This window comes from Durio zibethinus, chromosome 2, assembly GCF_047325235.1.
Source record: "Durio zibethinus cultivar Kanyao isolate XHJ-2024 chromosome 2, ASM4732523v1, whole genome shotgun sequence".
NCBI classification, from domain to species: domain Eukaryota; kingdom Viridiplantae; phylum Streptophyta; class Magnoliopsida; order Malvales; family Malvaceae; genus Durio; species Durio zibethinus.
Genome location: NC_143163.1, coordinates 39,011,872 through 39,032,569, shown reverse-complemented (window position 1 = coordinate 39,032,569; position 20,698 = coordinate 39,011,872). Strand labels below are relative to the sequence as shown.

The following is a 20,698-nucleotide window of genomic DNA, read 5'->3' as shown; positions in this document are numbered from 1 at the left end:
ATTCAAATACGGACACTCTCAACTTTCTTTGATTTTAAGATTAAGAGATATTTACTCATAAAATACTATAATGTTACTTATATCTTTTTTTAATATATTTAATCTTATGAAAATTTTTATCTATTAATAAATGTATTAATTAATTTATTAAAAATCTCTTTTAACTTAAATTTTTTATTTTTTTATTTTTTTGTTTATCAACCGATATTTACTTAATCTCAAAAGATCTTAAAATAAATCTTTTACAAAATCTTTTAATATTTGAGTCAATATTTTCAACCGAATTATGCGTTCACAAGGGCTGATTTATTCTTTGAAATTGTTGTTTCCTTATCCTAATTATTGGATTGGGCTTCCATTAATATTGTTGAAGAGATTAAAATCTCTAATGTCTAAGCTTTGCATGGATTATTCATACGTGGTCTTGCAACAGTCTTTCTTCTTTCTTTCTTTTTTTTTTAGAATTACAGCAATCTTTCTTAATGATTCTAAATATTTGATGTTCCATAAGCAGTAAGGCTGGCCTTTAAATTTGTAAGACAATCAGAGCCATCATTGGTATATTAGACCAAAAAGCTACTACAAGTTTGTCATATTGTTCTTGACAAACAATAATCTTAATCGCTGGTCCGCACAATTTCATTTATTTTCTTGTAAATCAAAATACTATAGCACTAACATGAACCTCTTGCAGCTTTCAAGTTACAAGCGGCATAAGAAAACAGAGAAATTAAGTTACTTTCGAAGAGTGGAAGTCATATGTTCTATCTGCAATAAGAACAGCACAAAAGGTAATTTCCTTTACAGTACTGCACAAATACACTCAAAAGGAAACAAGCATAACCCATCTTTTACTTATTATCTGTATGTGTTTTTTCTTCATCTCCTTGCAAGCGGACCACTCAAACCAGTCTTAACTTTCTCAAGGAAGTCTCTGAGGCACAGGAGTTAAAAGACTGTACAGGCATGTATTTAGGCCTTCATTTCTAGATTTTAAGTTGTTTGAGCTAATCCTGCTGAACTTTGTATCAGAAGAAATAGCTCGCAAGTAAGATATAGATCTCTATGACTATAAATTTGCATGAACAGAAATAAATTAAAGAAGCGTGTTGATTAAATTATCACTTATGCAATTTTTGTATATGACATGTCTGTATTTTGAATATGTTTGATATGGTTATTGTCGTAATGATTTTGTGTTCGTCCGATAAATTTAAAAAAATAAAAATAAAAAAAGAGAGTGGTCACCAATTTTTTTTTTGTTATGTGTAATTAGTCACTTATTAAAACATATTCTTTTAATAAAATCTTAAAATTAATTAAAATTTATTAAAAGGATAATTTTAGGGTCTGTACAACAGTCTGAGTTTGAAAGTCGATTATGTGTGAAGAAGGATTAGCACTCCCACAATGCCCGTTTAAAATGGTACCAATTAATTACGTGTTATCCTTTAATTTTGATAAAAAAAAGTTTTATTTTCGGTATCTAAAAAATAATTTCCTTGATTTTTCATTTATTAGTTTTTTTCTTATATATTATTATTTATTGTTTCATTTTTTATTTGAGAAAAATAATTTAGAACCTTTTTATTAAAATAATTTTTAAAATATTTAAGTATGTTGGTAACATTAAAAGAACTTTTTCTCATTTAGAGATTTCTTAAGCATTATTTCTTGGAATATCGCAGAATCTTTTCCTTAAAGGTTCAAATTTATTTTTCATAAAAAAACTATGTCGTGCATGTAATGCAGAATGTTACTATGTTGATGCACACATTTTATTCTCTTTTTTATAATTTTATTAATTATTTTATTTAATTTTTTATTTTTAATTTAAATTTTTGAAGAAAATTTTTTTTTATTATATTGAAGTTTTTCTATAAATATTTCAATACACTTGTAATATTTAAAAGAATCTTCTTACCTAGAGATTTCATAAAGTATTACTACTCATAATACTTTTAGAATCCTATCATTTGATAAAATTTTATTTTTTCTTATTTATATTATTATTTTATCATTTTATTTTTTAATAAATTAGTTAATTGTTAATGTTTTATTTTTATAAAAAGAAAATTTTTATTGTATTAAAAAATTTTTATAAATACTCAAATACACTGGTAGTATTTAAAAAAAATCTTCTTACCTATAGATTTTGTAAGTATCACTACTCGGAGTACCTTTGAATCTCATCATTGGATAAAAAATTTCTTTTTTTTTCTTACATTTTTTATTAATTTATAAGGTTTATTATAAAATTAACAAAATTATCAAAAAAATTTTATTATATATTTTTATTTATTAATTATTTATTTATCACAACAAAAAAATATTCTAACAAATATAAATATTTTAATATGCATAATTGTTATTAAAATAATATATAAAAAAATAAATAATTTTTTTTTGCCTAAACCGGTCCAATCAATGCGGGGTTTGGTCCGACGATTCGGTTTGGTTAGGTCGGTTCGGCGTCAGCAGTTTGAGAACGGTCCAGTTCAGTCTAGGTTAATTCAGTTGGATCAGTCAGAGGCTGAAAGAGAAACGAGTCACCGGGTCGAGTGCGCGGACCCTAGGTTGGGTCACGGGTTGACACACAGATCCTCAGGGGCTAAAACGACGTCATTTTGGTCTTTATTGAAGTGGCGTCGTTTTAGCTCTTGCAATTTCTATAAAAGGCCCAAAATTATTTTTTTTTCAATCATTCTCTCCTTTTTAAGAATAAAAAAACCTCTCCCCTATTCTTTTTTAGAAAAAACCCGATAGGGACGGCTAGTTGTCGTCACCGCCGTCGCTATTGGTCATCGGTAATTGAAAAATCCAAAAAAAAATTAAAATATTTTTTTCAACCTCCAAAGTCTAAATCTGAGCTTAGTTTTACCAAAATATGCTCCAAAAGGCGTAGATTTGGCTTGAAAGGTTCAGCCAAAATTGTGTTTATGTTGTTTTTTTTTTTTTTGTACTGGTGTTGGGTTCCCCTACGTTGGGGATTATGGTTTTTGGTTCCTTTTTTTTTAACAGAAAGTTTTTTTTATTTAAATTTTTTTTTTTTGCTTTGGTAGAGCTTCTAGGTTTTTAATCGATAGCCCCATTTTTTACAAAGAACGAGCTCTATTTATAGAACTTTATGGGATTCAAATTTCAGATTTTCTGGGATTTAAATCTCATATTTTCAACTGACATAGTAGACATTTAGTGATCGAGATTTACGCTACTAGATTAGGCAAGGTGTCAGACGACTACCGGTGGTGGCGGTGGCTAAGATTTTGGACTTTCGGGGAGAGTACATTTAATGCACTCAGATTTTTGTCAAACTAAACCAAAAAATAAAAGAAAAAAAAGAAAGAAAAAAAATATAATAATAACAATAATAAACTATAAAATGGTGTTTACAACTATCTCTTTTTGCTTATTTTTGAGAATCAAAAATAAAACAAAGATAAAAAAAAAACCATTTTGTTTGGAAAGAAGAAACATTGAGCACAAATTTTTTTTTTTTTAAAAGGGTTTCTCTAAACAGAAATTCAACAACATTTTTTAAAATTTAAAAAGCTTCTCTAAGTAGAGGCTCAACGACTTTTTAAAATTTAAAGAGGCTCTTCTAAGTAGTGGCTCAACAATTTTTAAAAATTTAAAAAGGCTCATCTAAGTAGAGGCTCAACGACTATTAAAAATTTAAAGAGCTTCCTCTAAGCAGAGGCTCAACAACTTTAAAATTCAAAAAGACTCCTTTAAGTAGAGGCTTAATGGCTTTTAAAAATTTAAAGAGACTCCTCTAAGCAGAGGCTAAACAACTTTAAAATTCATCATCTTGAAAAAGCTCCTCTAAGCAAAGGTTTAACAACTTTAAAAATTCATCTTGAAAAAGCTTTTCTAAGTAGAGGCTCAACAACTTTAAAAACTTCATTTTGGAAAAGCTCCTTTAAGCAAATGCTCTACAACTTTAAAAATTTTATCTGTTTTCAAAACTGAGTTTTCATCTTTGAACAAGTAAATTTCTCTTTTTTGAAATCTTTTGTTTGATTATTATCTTCATCCGAATATCAAAATCTTATTTTTCATTAGGAAATGAAAAGTCTCTGTCCTTATTATAACTGCTCATGGATGCATGTACTGAGTGCTTTAAATGCAATACATACAATGCAATCAAAATTATTCATTATAGTAAAAAAGTTCTTGAAATCTTTCATTTTTTTACTTTTTTTATCAGAATTCTCAATAATTGCCATATGACCAATTTGTTCTTAACATCTGACCATTGTATTCTTCTTTAACAATATTTTTTTCTTCAAAAGTCTACAACATCAATGTCTTGTTATTGCTTTTTTCATCCTTTTTTATCTACCTTTGTCAACTTTTAAAAAGTAATGCTGAAGTTTTTCCTGTTTGTTTTTTTTTTTCATCATTTTAAGTTCAAGACAAACAAAATGCAATCACGCATTTCTTCTATTTGTACGGTGAACAAAAATATTAAATGAGAATAAAAGAATGGATAGGCATTATTTTCAAAAGAAAGATAGCATATTTCATTAGATGACAAAGTGTTTGAGTCGAAATAAAAGTGCCCAAATAATGATCATAAGATAATCATGAACAAAATATTCTCAGATTCTTTTTTCTAGAACTAAATCAAATGACTTTCTTGATCCTTCAAAGTTCGTTAAACTACATTTGTCCCTGTGTTATGGGATATTTTCTTGATGATGCTTTTCCTTCATATCCAAGCCACCTTTTTCAGGTTTTCAACTTAGATACGTCATTCTTTTTTACTTTTTATTTTTGCTTTTTTATTTTTTTAAGCAAAATATTTTTTTTAGCATCTGAATTTATCGGAGTAGATAAATCATTTCCATCCATCTCTGTCAAAATCAATGCCCCACTAGAAAAATACATTTTTCACCACGTACGGGCCTTCCCAATTTGGTGTCCATTTTCATTGATTGTCATGTTGATTTGAAATGATCTTTTTTAGCACTAAGTCTCTTTCTCTAAAGTGACGAGGATAAATTTTCTTGTCATGTGCTCTTATCATCCTCTTTTGATATAATTGACCATGACAAAGTGCTGTAAGTCTTTTCTCTTCAATGAGTTTCAATTGCTCGTAATGATTCTGAACCCATTCTACTTCTTCTAACTCTATCTCTATCAGGACTCACAGTGAGGGAATTTTCACTTCGACTGGTAACACAACTTTCATTCCATATACCAAAGAGAATGGGGTGGCCCCAGTAGATGTTCGGACTGATGTTTTATAAGTATGCAAAGTAAAAGATAACTTTTCATGTCAATCTTTGTAAGTATTAGTAATTTTCTTCAAGATTCTTTTGATATTCTTGTTTACAGCCTCCACTGTCTTATTCATCTTTGGGCGATATGGTGTCGAATTACGATAATAGATCTTAAATTGAGTGCACATTTCATTCATCATTTTGCTATTCAAGTTTTTGGCATTATTAGAAATAATTATTTATAGAAGCTCATATCTGCATATTATCTCTTTTTTTATGAACTTGCATACCACAGATCAGGTCACACAGGCATATGATTTAGTTTTTACCCACTTCGTGAAGTAATCAATCATCACAAATATGAATCTATGCCCATTTGAAGCTTTTGGAGTTATGAGAACGATAACATCCATGCCCCACATAGAGAATGGCCGCGGAAGAGCCAAAACGTGTAATGCTATTGGAAGAGCATGAATTTTGTCAGCATAAATCTGACATTTATGACATCTTTTAGTATAACTAATATAGTTATTCTCCATTGTCAACCAATAGTAATCGACTTTCATAATTTACCTAGCCATCATATAACCATTTGCATGTGCACCACAAACTCCATCATGCAGTTCTTCAATAATCCTCTTCGTATCAGTTGCATTCACACATATTAAAAGTACTTGATTTTGAACCTTTTTATAGATGACATTTCCATCAAGGAAAAAACTCATAACCAACCTTCTGATAGTCCTTTTATCATTTTTTATTGCATGTTCTAGGTATTGTTGACTTTTTGATGTGTTGCATAAGGTCATGATACCATGGTTTTTCATCAACTTCTTTTTCGACACCTAAACAATGTGTTGGTTCATCCTTCACATCTAGCTTGATGGGTTAGATTTTAGTATTTGCATATATTTTAATCATTGCAACTAAAGTGGCCAATGCATCAGTAATTTGGTTTTTTTCTCCAAGCAAATGCTTAAACTGAACTTCTTTCATTTGTTTGACCAATTCAGAGATGTATTTATGATATCGGATCAATTTAGAATCTCTTGTCTCCCATTTTCCTTGCAACTGATAGATGACTAGAGTTGAATCTTCAAACATATCCAACACTTTGATCTTCTTTTCAACCGCTGCTTGTAGACCCATAACACAGGCTTCGTATTCAACTATATTGTTTGTGCAATTGAAATTCAACTTAGCTGTGATGAGATAATAATGTTCATCGGGAGATATTAAAATTATCCCAATACCATAACCCAAAGCATTAGTAGTGCCATCAAAATACATCCTCCAAGACCTCTCAATTGGTTCATTTTCTTCAATGGCAATCACATCTTCATTAGGAAAATCTAGTTTCATTGGCTCATAATCTTTGGTTGCATGATCAGTAAGAAACTCGACTATTGCACTTCCTTTAATAGCCTTTTAAGCTACATAAACAATATCTATTCGGAAAGTATAACTTGTCACCATGCTATTCTCCTCGTCAATGACGACTTCTCGAAGATATATTTAATAAGATCCAACTTTACTATGAGCTAAGTGGTATGATAAAACATGTATTGTCAGAGCTTTCGAGCTGTCTAGGCTAATGCACAACATATCTTTTCTAATAGAAAATATTTGGACTCGTAATCAGTGAATTTTTTGCTCAAATAGTAAATTGCTCGTTCTTTCCTGTTAGTTTCATCTTTTTGCCCCAGCACACATCATATTGAATTTTCATGCACTATTAAGTACAAAATCAAAGGTTTTCTCGAGATTGACGATACCAACACGAGTGAATTTGACAAGCTTCAGAGTCTAAATTTGAGCCTAGTTTTATGAAAATAGACTCTAAAAGGCGTAAATCTAGGTTAGAAGGTTCGGCCAAAATTGTGTTTGTGTTTTTTTTATATAATAATAATAATAATAATAATAAAAAAATACAAAATAGTGTTTACAGTTATTCAAAAACAAGAAAAAGAAAAGCTTAGAAACTATGTAAAGGCAAATATTTTAGTCGAGATATGGTTTTAGAACAGGACTTTAAAACAAAGGAAAACGTTAATGGAAGTTTAAAATGCTGTTGTCTTTATTCTCCTAAATCTTTTAAAAGAATATGTTCACTCGTTACGAGGGTTAATAATAATAACAATAATAATAACAATAAGAGGATTGGGAATCTGTTGTGTTATTAAAGAAAGAAAAAGAGTACAAAGCTTAAAATTTAATTAGTTGGCCCTTCAAGTTCTTAGTGATCAGGCAGCTGGCTTAAAATTTTAATGAGATTGATTGGTTTCAGATTCTTCTAAATTTTGATTGCTTTCATGATAATATCAGATAAATTTTTGGACACTTTAGTATGGATTATTGTTCATTAGATTTATTTATGAATATTTTGATAGTTATAGATTTTTTTATATAAAGAAGACGATTCATCACTAATTAATTAATTTAGGAAAAGGAATATTGTTAATGATATTATTAAACAAAAAGTTTTTATTCTATAAGAGGGAATCGTAATTTTATAAAAATTTAATCATTTCAATCAGAGTAAAAAGTTTGTTTCATGATGGATACAATGAATTTGACAAATTCAATTCTTTGAATATACCCTTGCGATATATTTATAATGTTTGTCATTTTAATAAGTAAAGTTTGTGCCACGTATTAAACTTGTTATTTTCATCGTTGAAGTTTATCATACGGTAAGCTTATTGTCGTTAATATAAAGTTTATATCATGCGATAGAATTTTAAAGTAATAATAACAAATTTTATATAATAAATAAGTTAAATTTGAGTTGATTGAAGAAATTAATTATGTGATTATATTTATATTGTAAACTCTTCAATCTCAAGTTCTAATTCGAGGACCGTGAAGGTAATTTTGTGAGAGTGACAAGGTAAATATATAAGTAAATATTCTAATAATTTATATGTTCAATTAAAATATGAATGATAAAAAGTTATATATGAATTAATGTTAAGAAAAATAAAAAGATTCTGTTTTCCTTCAGTTGCCAACCTTGATTACACGAATTTGAATGTTTGTTTTTTCATTTTCCTTTTTTATAAATTGGAAATAATTGATTTTGAATTATTATTCCAAAATATATTCTCAATAGTACTAGGTTTTAAGGCGTACATGATGAAACCCACAAAAAAAGAGTTAATAAAAGTTTTATTTGATTCATACTTTTACTGTTAATTTTTCTTAATAAAAAAATAAAACATAAAATAAATTGAAAAACAAGAGATAAATAATAAAAAGCAAAAAACTTAGACCGTGTTTGGTCTTCCTTATTCAATGATGAACAGTAATATTTTATTTTATTTTATTTGCATCTTTATATAATTGAAGAGGAGAAAAAAATGTGACGTCTTAAATTTGAGTGTTCTGTATTTGGCTTATGCACAACATGTAGTGTTTAAAGTTTCAAATATGATAATTGCAAATAGTAATTCATTTGAGTACCTAATTAATGCATGAAAACTCATTTTTTGTACAAAAAAAAAAGCTTGTACAAATTTTATTTCCTTAAAACTTTAATGTTTAAACTTCTCCAATTTTATTACCCTTTGTAATAACATAAATTTATTAGCTTCCATCCAAATTAAAGGCGTTTTATATTAAAAAAGATTTTGAAGACATTTTTTAATGTTATTAAAAAAAATTATCTTCATGCAATGTATTAGAGATCATGAATGAAATTATCCACTATTATATTTAATACAAATTTACTACTATATAAATAGTATCAAAATTTAATTAGTGAATGCTTAAAACGTTTTAAGATTATTATATAAAATAATATACATTTTCCATGGAGAGTCAACAAATTAACTGTCAGAAACCATAAAAATATTATTTTATAATTAAAAAATTAATTAACCTTAAATAATTTCTTTAAAACATTCGGTGACAAAATCGATTAACTAACTTAGAGAATGCCCTTAGCAAATACCCTGTTAAAAAATAAAAGTACTATAAGAACTAGAACTTGGACACATCTCCCCAAGAAAATGGATGCCCAAATTAATGAAGCATAAGCCACCCCCGACCTGCCCTCATCAGCAGTCAGGAGCCGCCCCAAGTAATTGGTGTCGAGTCCTAGTGCTGAAGCAACAGGAGCTGCGTTTGCTCAGTTTTCATCATCCCAAATTAATGTTGGATTTGGATTTCTAGTGCTTTGATACGATGTGATTAAGCTGATTATATTATTAATTAAATTTAAATATTAATTTTAATAAAATTTATTTAATATAAATTTTTATTAAAATTTTTAATAATAATTTAATAAAATTTTTTAACTATAATTATAATAAATATTATTATTATTTTTTAATTTTATCAAAAATAATCTTATTTTTTTTTAAATAAAAAACTTAAATAAAAGGTTACTACAATTTATTGAAAAATTGTTGCACCCTAAAACAAACGTCATGGAATTGTATTGCATTTATTTCATTTCATTTAAAACTAAATAAGGTGGACGCGTGGATCCGTGAAGGCAACTGAGGAACTAACAGACAAAACACATCACATCATTGGAACAATGATACATGTCGATAGTTTCGATAATTTGTGTATTTTATTATATTTATTTTATATAAAATATAAAAATATAAAAAATTATTTATATTATAATTTGTATTAATATATCAAATATAAAATATATTTTTTAATTTTTATTAAATTTATATATGATTTTTTTTAAATTTAAATTTTTTTATATTTTTTGTATTATATTATTATATCATATTTATAATTATCAAATAATATCATTTTTATAAATTGATTTTAGTTAGTGAAAAAATTAAGATAAAAAAACTAAGCAAATTTTTTTCAAAAGAAAAGAGAGCCCTCAAAGATGTTTCAAACCATATATGTTATTTTTGCTTCTAACATTTATCTTTAATGAACAAATTTTATATAATAACAATAAATAGATAACTGATAAGTCTCGTACACCAATTTTATAGTATTTCTTGTATATTGATGTTGTGAAAGAAAATTAGAAGCCAAATTTAATGGGATTTGACATTCAAGGTCATCTCTCTTGACTATAAGTTGATGAGTGACAGTTTCAAGAATTTTCGTGATGATTTTTTTTTTAGAATAATGACTTAAATTTTATAAAAAATTTATTTATGATTTATTAGATATTATATGATGGATAAATTTAACTTATAAAATAAGAATTTTAAAAAAAATAATTTTTAATAGATAAGTTTATATACTTATAAATAGGTAAAATTTTTGTAAAATTAAATATGAGAAAAATATGTAAAAAAATTATAAAATTTTATAATATAGATACCTTATAAGAGTACTGGAGATTTATATTTTATGGATATGTATATTTGAATATTTGAAAGTGGACTAGAGGAGATTGAGATGATTCATATAGGTATGATGAATAAATACATATGGATATGTGTTTGATTATATTAAAAGGGTGCACATGAGTTTGTATTTGTTTGGATTGAAAATACTCCATACGATTAGAAGATATTAAGAAAGCCTATGGGTATTGATTGTTGAATGTGATTGATTTGATGTATGTTTGTAATTCTCTACAACTAGTGAATCTTATTTCTCATCCATTGATGTAGGTCGATTGGATCGAATCACATTAAATTATTATCTTTTATGTGTTTGATTGATTATTTAATTATACTTCCGTTGACATAAATTAGATTGAGTCTTTTAACTTAACAAATGGTATCAGAGCTTGGCTTCGATATAGGCAGCAAAGTCTGCTAACATGTTGTATCAGAGCATGGGAAAAGGCAAACTCAGAGGAGTTCAATTCAAGAAAAGAGTTTGAATTTGTGTTTTAAGGATTGAAGATCGATTTACGTGAAGCTTGAAGCCATGCAAGAAAAAATGATTGTGAGGCTTCAATTGCAGGTGGAGCCAAGTGTGTCTAGCATGAAGACAAATAATTGAATAGAATTTGAGTGAAAATATAGATTGTTGGGAATAATGATTCAAATCCTATAAAAGATTTGTTTAAGATTTGTTAGATATTACTTGATGGGCAAGTTTGACTTGCAAAAAAAAATTCTAAAAAGAAAGAGATTTTTAATAAGCAAGTTTCTATACTTATAAATAGATGAAGTCTCTACAAGTTAGGTATGAGAAAAAGATGTAAAAGAGTTATAGGATTTTATGGGATAGACGCCTTATAGGAGTATAGGTGTGTATATTTGAATGTTTAGGAATGAACTAGAGGAGATTAAAAAGATCCACATAGGCATGAGAATGGGTACATATGAGTATGTGCTTAATTGTGTTGAAATGGTGTGCATGGGTTTGTAATTTATTTGGGTTAAAAATATTTCATAAGATTAGAAGAGATTGAGAGAGTCTATAGGTATTGATTATTGAGTGAGATTGATTTGATGTATGTTTATAATCTTTTATAATTAAGAAATATTGTTTTTCATTCGTGAACATAGGTCGATTGGATCGAACTACATTAAATTATTATCTCTTATGTGTTTAATTGATTATTTGAATATGTTTCAGTTGACGTGAATTAGATTAAAGCTTTTGGCCTAATATTTCCTTGGTCTTCTCGTTCGCATTGAGTAGTAGAGAAGATGGCTTTGGCAATATCGGATGAATTGCTGGGAACTTTTGTTCCGATCGTTGTTTATTGGATTTATTCAGGCATGTACATGGCTTTCGGGTCGCTGGAGAATTATAGATTGCATTCAAAGAAAGAGGAGGAAGAATAGAATTTGGTGTCCAAAGAGAAAGTCATAAAAAATGTTCTTTTGCAACAAACCTTTCAGGCTTTTCTGGCCATCTTTTTGTATACGGTACGAGTTAGCAACTAAGCTTTTTTTTGTTCTTTTTTTTTTTTTTAACATAGTAATTATAACGTTGGTTGTTGTTTTGTTTCATAATTCTGGTTGAAAACTTTGAACATCAAGATCAATATACTGTTTAAGATTCTCTTGCATGATTCTTATGATCTGTTTCTCGAGTTATATATATATATATATGATTAAGGTGCAAATTGCTCACAAGCTGTTTTTCATAAGAGTTTACAGCCAATTTTGGCTAGGCTCGAATTTGTTTGAAAAACAAGTCAAACGTAGTGGTATATTTAGTCACTTTTAGTTGATTAATCTTATATAAATATATAAAAGTCAAAATTTTTGATAAAAAATATTTAATGTAAATAATTTATAATATTGATATATAAATAATTTTTATCAATCATCATGTTTCATGTATTAAATATATTTATTTAGATTCATTTTTCTTCAAATTGATATAATTTAATTTGATTTCATAAAAATTTTAAAATATTTCAATGCATTAATTATATTTATTTTTTCAAAATTTTCAATTAACTTATTTTTTATTTCTAATAAAATATACTAAATCTTAATTACATAAATATATAAAAACCAAAGCCTTTAGTAAAAAAGAAAAAAGGTCTAATGTAGAATGTTTATTCTTTTGACATGTAAATAATTTTAGATAATTTTCACGTGTCTTACATTTAATAAATATACACTCTTAATTTAACAAATAATTTTATAAAAAAATTAATTACAATTATTCACTTATAAATAACTAATATTCTTGCTTTCGATAAATAAAATACTATTAAATACATTAAATTACTATCAATCAAATCAAATTAAATTAATTAGACAATTTTTTTTTCTTTTATACTACAAGTTTTCAATTAGTTACAAATTAAGACAATTTAAAATACATCATATATATTATTTTTCAGATAAAATCTTCTGATATATTTGAATTTTATTATAGAATTTTCATTTATATATTCATTTGGATTAGTAATTATATGAAAGTAAGCTATTATTATAAATCTAACATATACGTTTATTTTTTTTAAAGAATAAATAACTTATCTTAAATTAAAATAAATATAAATAATGCAAAATTAAGAAAGCAATATTGAGTTAATCCTTATTTTTTTTATTAAGCATATTATTTATATGAATATATAAAATTTGTATTTTTATAAAATTTGTATATACACAATTTGTATATTTTATATACATATTATTTATATGTATAATTATTATAAATATAAAAACAATAACCCATACATTGCACTAGAATATACCAACTTCTTATATCTTATATAAATATATAAAAGTCAAAATCTTTGATAGAAAAGGAAATAGTCCAATGTGGATAACTTATATTTTTAACATGTGAATGGATTTAAAAAATCACCGTGTTCTCTAATAAATGCATTTTATTTATTTAAAACATTTATATTGTTTTTTATAATAACATTTTTATTACTTAAAATTAATTAGTTAGACTAAATTAATTGCATTTATTATATTTTAAATATCCAATATTTTTACCTTATATAAATAAGTTAGAAATAATTTAGTCAATAATATGGATAAAAAACGAAACTAAATAAAAAAGCTAATTACTCATTAATATACTTCCATATCTTATCATTACTAATGAAAAATTAAATGAAATTTAATATAGTAAATAAGAAAAGAGAAATAAGCCAAGTTGACAATAATGATATCATTAAATTAGGGAATATTTAGTTTTTTTTTAAAGCAGATTAGGTAAATTTTCAAAATTTATAATTTTGAAGGAAAAATTGTGTTAATTTCATGTCTTTTATTACTTATTACATTATACGGTTAATAATGGTAACTTTTTAATATATTTACAATAACGCCTCTTGATAGTAATACAAAAGTTCTTCCAAAAAAATTTAAACAAATTGAATTTGACTATTCTTCAACTTTGTTTAACTGCAATTTCATTTCTATTATCTTATAAAAAATTTATTTCATAGTACTGCTGATTATTCTTTTGTAAATTTATTGAGGTTTTACTTATATTTTTTTGTTGGTACAATTGTTAAGTTTTATTTTTAGAATAGCAATTTTATCAGCAATATATTTTAATAAAAATTTTTTAATTTATAATTTAAAGGTGAATCTTTGATATTTTCTATATATATGTTGAATGTGATGTAGCTAAAGAATTCTTTTCTTTTGTAAGGTATTAATTAGGAGAAACTTAGCAATTTTGTTTTATTTTATGAAGTTACTCAATAAGATTATGTTAATTTGTAAAATTTAACAATCAAATATCAAGGACAATTGATTAATTTTGATGTTACCATGTTGGGCGGCTATGCATTGGTTGGGAGCCAAATCATAAGGATTTTCAAATATTATATAGTAAGCCAAATCGATCTAAGATGATATAGTTGATTATAACATGGCTAAATATGTCTTAGTTTTAATTCAAAAAAATTATTTTTTAAGTTCTTAGTGAATGAAACTTTAGATAATGTAATGGGTGTTAGTTTGTAATTTTTAAAAATCTTATAAAAAATAGAACAAAATCCTTAATTTTGTAAACTTTACAACATATTTCATTTAATAAGTCCCAAATTACTAAGAGTATAATTGAAACTCTTATACCCAATCTCCTATATTCTTTTATATTTCTTTTTTAGATAGATATTCTTGATTCAATTTTTTTTAGATAGATTGATATTTCAAGATACCATATTGATATGCTACCAATTCATAACAAAAACACAAACAATGTTAAAATAAAAATGCCAATGGTTTATTTTAATATAAGTTCAACTCCTTCATAATATAAGATATATATATATATATTAATACAACTTTTTCATCTCTTCAAAGAAAATATACATATAATTAATTTCTAAATTTAATATATTAATCTTACAAAAAATTTTCTACAATTAATTTCAAATTTTATGTTCACATTGATTTTTTTAAACATGTAACTTTATTTGATTAATTATTGCTCTATCCCTTTAAAATTGGATGAATATATATGATATTAAATTTAAAGTGGCAATTATATCCTTGAACAACTTTGGAAGGAGCAGAGAGTTTTTAATTGTTATAAGTAAGATTGAAATTGTTGATTTTGCCATTTAGGGAAGCAAAGTAGCAAATTATATTGTTGATTCTTTAATGAAGATGTGAGTGGAAAAAATAAAATTATTTTAGGTGATAGACTCATTGTGTGTGTTTGAGAAATTAGATTTTGTGTATTATTAAGTGTTGTTACAATTGTTTTTATATTTATGCATTGGAACCTTATGGATTCTTAAGTTTTGTAATCCTTTATGCTATGTTTGGATAAACATTAGTAAAAAGAAAAAAGAAAAGTAAAGAAAAAGAAGGAAAGTTTTTTAAAGAAAAGGAAATGATATATGTACAATTTGTTTGGATAGCTAAATTAATAAAAGAAAAGAAAGTAAAGGAATCCTATCAACTATTGTTTGGTTAAATAATGGAAAAGGAATGAAATGATTTATTATATTATATTTTTTGATTATAATCTTTGATAATATTTGTTTTTACTATAACATTTATACGTTTATGTTATCGTATTCCATGTTTTTAATTTTCTTTTATTTTTTCATAAAAATAATCATCAATGAAATTTATGAAATTCATAAAAATAAAAAAAATTAAAGACAATAAATTTATTGATAAATGATATTTTGTATTCTCAATCTAATTTTAGAATTTAAAATCATATACTTTTAATTTAAAGAAATTGATAAGGATATAATAATCATTTTATATTTTAAAATTTTTATTCTTTTCCTTTCTCTTCCTTTTCTCCCAATTCGAGGTAATTAAAAAATGAAGAAAGTTTAGAGAAACTAAGGGGAGCTAAGCATACCTTCCTTTCCTTTATTTTTTATTTATGTCATATGCAAATAAGGGAAATGATTCCCCATTTCCTTTTGTTTCTTTTCCATTCATTTCGTTTCTCTCCCCTTATCTCAATTCAAACATACTATTAGTTTATGAATGAAATTATCAGAAAAAATCTATATTATACTTTTTTTTTATTTTGTTCTTTTATAATTTTATTTTTAATAATCAAATCACAGTTATTTGTTAAATTGTAAATAAAATAATAATAATAAACTATTTAAGGTGACTTAAGTTTTTTATTAACCACTATCAATATTTTTATAATCATGAAAATAAAATTTAAATTATTCTCTAAAATTATAATTATATTAAATTTTGAAATAATATTTTATTACAAAATTATTATAAAATACTTGCCCTGTGCATAACACAAATATAAACTTTAAATTTTTAAATAAGTGATATTTACCAATTATTTTTTGAATTGAAAAGAATAACAATTTTTTTTACCTTAAAATTTTGAAATTACATAATATTCTTAAAAATTTGATAAAAATCAAAACTTGACTTTCCAACATTGTAAAAAAAATTTAGTTTGTTAAATATAATCATATATTTATTATGTCAATATAGACCTTCTAATATTTTATTCATACAATTCTTTTAAAACTAATAATGTAATACAACGAAAATCATAATCATTTATATACCTGCGCATAGCACGGCTTAAAACTAATTTGAATATAAAGAATGAATTTGAGTCAAAAGCTCACATGCACGTTTATTAGTATCTTCTTTTTTTTTTTTTTGAATTATGCAAAATGGCTTGAGATGACCTAAGTCAATTAAATAGGGAAAAAAATCACGTTTACTTATTATCTGTATGTATTTTTCTTCATCTCCTTTCAAGCGGACCACTCAAACCAGTCTTAACTTTCTCAAGGAAGTCTCCGAGGCACAGAAGTTAAAGGCCGTACTGGCATGTATTTAGGCCTTCATTTCTAGATTTTAAGTTGTTTGAGCTAATCCTGCTGAACTTTGTATCAGAAGAAATAGTTTGCAAGTAAGATGTAGATCTCTATGACTATGTATTCGCATGAACAGAAAAAAATTAAAGAAGCGTGTTGATTAAATTATCAGTTATGCAATTTTTGTATATGACATGTCTAAATTTTGAATATGTTTGATATGGTTATTTCAAAAACAAGAAAAAGAAAAGCTCAGAAACTATGTAAAGGCAAATATTTTAGTCGAGATATGGTTTTGGAACAGGACTTTAAAACAAAGGAAAACGTTAATGGAAGTTTAAAATGCTGGTTTCTTTATTCTCCTAAATCTTTTAAAAGAATATGTTCACTCAATACACGGGATAATAATAATAATAACAGTAATTGGGTTGGGAATCTGTTGTGCTATTAAAGAAATAAAAAGAGTGGAAGGCTTGAAATTTAATTAGTTGGCCCTTCAAGCTCTTTGTGGTCAGGCAGCTGGCTTTAAACTTTAATGAGATTGATTGTTTTCAGATTCTTTTAAATTTTGATTGCTTTCATGATAATATCAGATAAATTTTTGGGCACTTTAGTATGGATTATTGTTCATTGGATTCATTTAGGAATATTTTGATAATTATAGATTTTTTTATATAAAGGAGACGATTCATCACTAACTAATTAATTTAGGAAAAGGTATGTTGTCAATGATATTATTGAACAAAAAGTTTTTATTCTATAAGAGGGAATCGTAATTTTATAGAAATTTAATTATTTCAATCCGAATAAAAATTTTGCTTCATGATGGACGTAATGAATTTAACAAATTCAATTCTTTGAATATACCCTTATGTTTGTAATGTTTGTCATTTTTATGAGCAAAGTTTGTGTCACATATTAAACTTGTTATTTTCATTGCTGAAGTTCATAACACAAGGGTTTTATCACATGATAAGCTTATTATTGTTAATATAAAGTTTATATCATGTGATAGAATTTTAAAGTAATAATAACAAATTTTATATAATAAATAAGTTAAATTTGAGTTGATTGGAGAAATTAATTATGTGATTATATTTATATTGTTGTTACAAGTAGACTCTTCAGTCTCATGTTCTAATTCGAGGACCATGAATGTAATTTTGCGAGAGTGACAAGGTGAATATATAAGTAAATAAACTAATAATTTATATGTTCAATTAAAATATGAATGATAAAAAGTTATATGTGAATTAACGTTGGAAAAATAAAAAGTTACTGTTTTTTTTTTTTTGAATTATGCAAAATATCTTGAGATGACCTAAGTCAATTAAATAGGAAAAAAACACTTCAGACTTTTCGGACTTTGACTCAATTACTACTCTTGAAGAGAAGGAGAAAGATCAACTATCTGGGATTAAAAATTCGGAATTTTTGTTATGGGCTCATACAAAGTTGACATACTTTCTTTACTTTCCTTCGAATTTTCCTTTGGTTGGGCAATTCGTCTGGTCCGATTTTGGTCAATGTGACTTTTTAAATTTAGATTGACTTAATTTGGGTTATTTTTAATTAAAAATAAATATTTTTATTTAATTTTAATTTTAAAATATATTTAAAATATTAAAATAATAATATTTTAATATTTTTTAAAATTTTGGACCTCTTCAATCTGACATTGGATAGAAATTTTGAAAGGTCAGTTAGACCTGGGTCAATTCGGTCCATGGAAACACACTTCACATTTTTTTTTAATCCATTATAAAATTCCTTTCTTCAAGATGGAATTTATAGGAGTTTTTTCCTCTATTGATTTGGTCAAAATATCACGTTTTTTATTGTAATAATGCATTGTTGCATTTGAGTATATAATTTCTCTTAATCAAAGGGAAAGATTCAAATCTTTTTTTTTTTTCAAAATAAAAAAGTAACAGTCTTTTTCTTAAATTTTTTTTAAGTAATTAGCCCATTAAATTAACTTGACCGAATTCATGGGTAGGGTGATTCTTTGTTTTGTGCAGATGATTGGAAACGATACGGCGGCTTCGAAAAGTCAATGATCTTTCCCTGTTGTTAATGCAAGACAATTTGTTATAGCAATGTTAAGTTTTGGATACTCGGCAATATTTTATGCATAGATATTTCCACCACAACAAGTTCTTATGCCGACACTTTCATTCTCATCACCAAAAACTTGTTGTTCCCCATGCATTTGGAGCTATCTACAATCACCGATTGGAGGCTTTTGTCTTTGACATAATTGGTGGGACCTTATCATATATCCTCTCTGGCATGTCTCCTCGAACTTCAATATTTTTCTTCTCTTTGGCCACCATTAAATCAGTTGATGACCATTGCGGGTTATGGCTTCCTGGAAACTTCTTCCACTTCTTTAATAACAATTCGGCATACCACGACGTCCATCATAATGCAATTTATATGGAGGCAAATTTAACTTTTCTCAACCATTCTTCGTCATGTGGGACAGAATTATGGGAACATATATGCCTTATTCACTTGAGAAGAGATACGAAGGAGGCTTTGAAGCTAGGCCTATTAAAAGAGCAAAAGAATGATGGATCCTTTGTTTATTTTTCTTTTTTTTCAGTCGAAATTATAGTATGTGATTTGCACATAATTTATATGTTTCTTTTGATTTTTCAAAAAAGTTGGAAAAATAAATTTAGATTGTGAATCTGCCTTCAATTTGTAGGAGTAAAAATATAATAAGAAAAGCACAAAAGGTAATTCCCTTTACACTCAAACCAGTCTTAACTTTCTCAAGGATGTTTCAGAGATACAGGAGTTAAAGGGTGTATATATAAGAGATATGAATGTAGGCCTTCATTACTAGTTTTTTAGTTGTTTGAGCTGATCCTGCTCAAGTTCATGATATTAGAAGAAAAAGATTTACAATTTACATGGGTAGAAATATATAGGGTTAAAGAAGTGCATAAATTAAGATCATTTATGCAGTTTATGTGTATGACATGTCTATATCTTGAATTGTCTAATGCATGTTTGTTATAGTTATTTCAAAAAAAAAAAAAGAAGAAAAGAAAAGAAAAGGTCAGAAAGGCAAATATTTTACCCGAGATATGGTTCTAGAACAGGACTTCAAAACAAATGAAAATGTTAATGGAGGTTAAAAATTGATGGTGTCAAACTGAATTTACGATGCTATCGTAATTGGGTTGTTCTTGAGAACCTGTTCTTCTTCTTCTTTTTATTTTATTTTTATTTTATTTTATTTTTTCTAATGTGAATGGTAAATAAAGAATACTACTTAATAAAGAAAGAATAAAAGTGTTCTCATCCAAACCAAAAGGGAAAGAATAAAAGAGTTGATGGCAATCATCCATAAGCCACCACCCATATCGGAATTGTAATTTATTTTTCATATTGGCTTTCAAATTCAACCTTGTCAAACTGAATTATTTGTATTATTACTAGTATAAATTTAATGAGAAAAAAATTAAGAAAATGCTGCATTTTCTGTGGCTTTTTTGACCCATTGTGGTCAGGGAGGCTCAAAATTTCAATGAGCTTCATTGATTTCAGATTCTTTTTAGAATTTGATTGATTTCCTGATAATATCAGATAGATTGTTGGATATGGATCAATGTTTCGTGATATTTAAGAAAATGAATGCCAACAATATCATTGAATAAAAAAATCTTTAATCTATTAGAGGGAATTGTAATTTCATAGAAGCTTAACAATCATGAGAAATCATTCCATCTGCATTATATAAGTTTGCTTCATGGCGAAGATAATGAGTTTGACAAATTCAATTCTTTGAATACACGCTTATGACATG

The 20,698-nt window shown here is 26.1% G+C and overlaps 1 protein-coding gene and 1 pseudogene across 1 annotated transcript; one reads left to right on the top strand and one right to left on the bottom strand.

Annotated features, from left to right (window-relative positions):
- Nucleotides 1-5,594: 5,594 nt before the first annotated feature.
- On the bottom strand, nucleotides 5,595-6,332 carry LOC149520214 (uncharacterized). Its single transcript, XM_089754871.1, has 3 exons — nucleotides 6,156-6,332; nucleotides 5,961-6,073; nucleotides 5,595-5,685 (listed from the first exon to the last, which is right to left on the bottom strand). Exons 1-3 carry the CDS (start codon nucleotides 6,330-6,332, stop codon nucleotides 5,595-5,597), a joined length of 381 nt encoding a protein of 126 aa, XP_089610997.1.
- Nucleotides 6,333-11,804: 5,472 nt separating this feature from the next.
- Nucleotides 11,805-20,423, top strand: LOC111317622 (sphinganine C4-monooxygenase 1 pseudogene; annotated as a pseudogene).
- The last annotated feature ends 275 nt before the right edge of the window (nucleotides 20,424-20,698 follow it).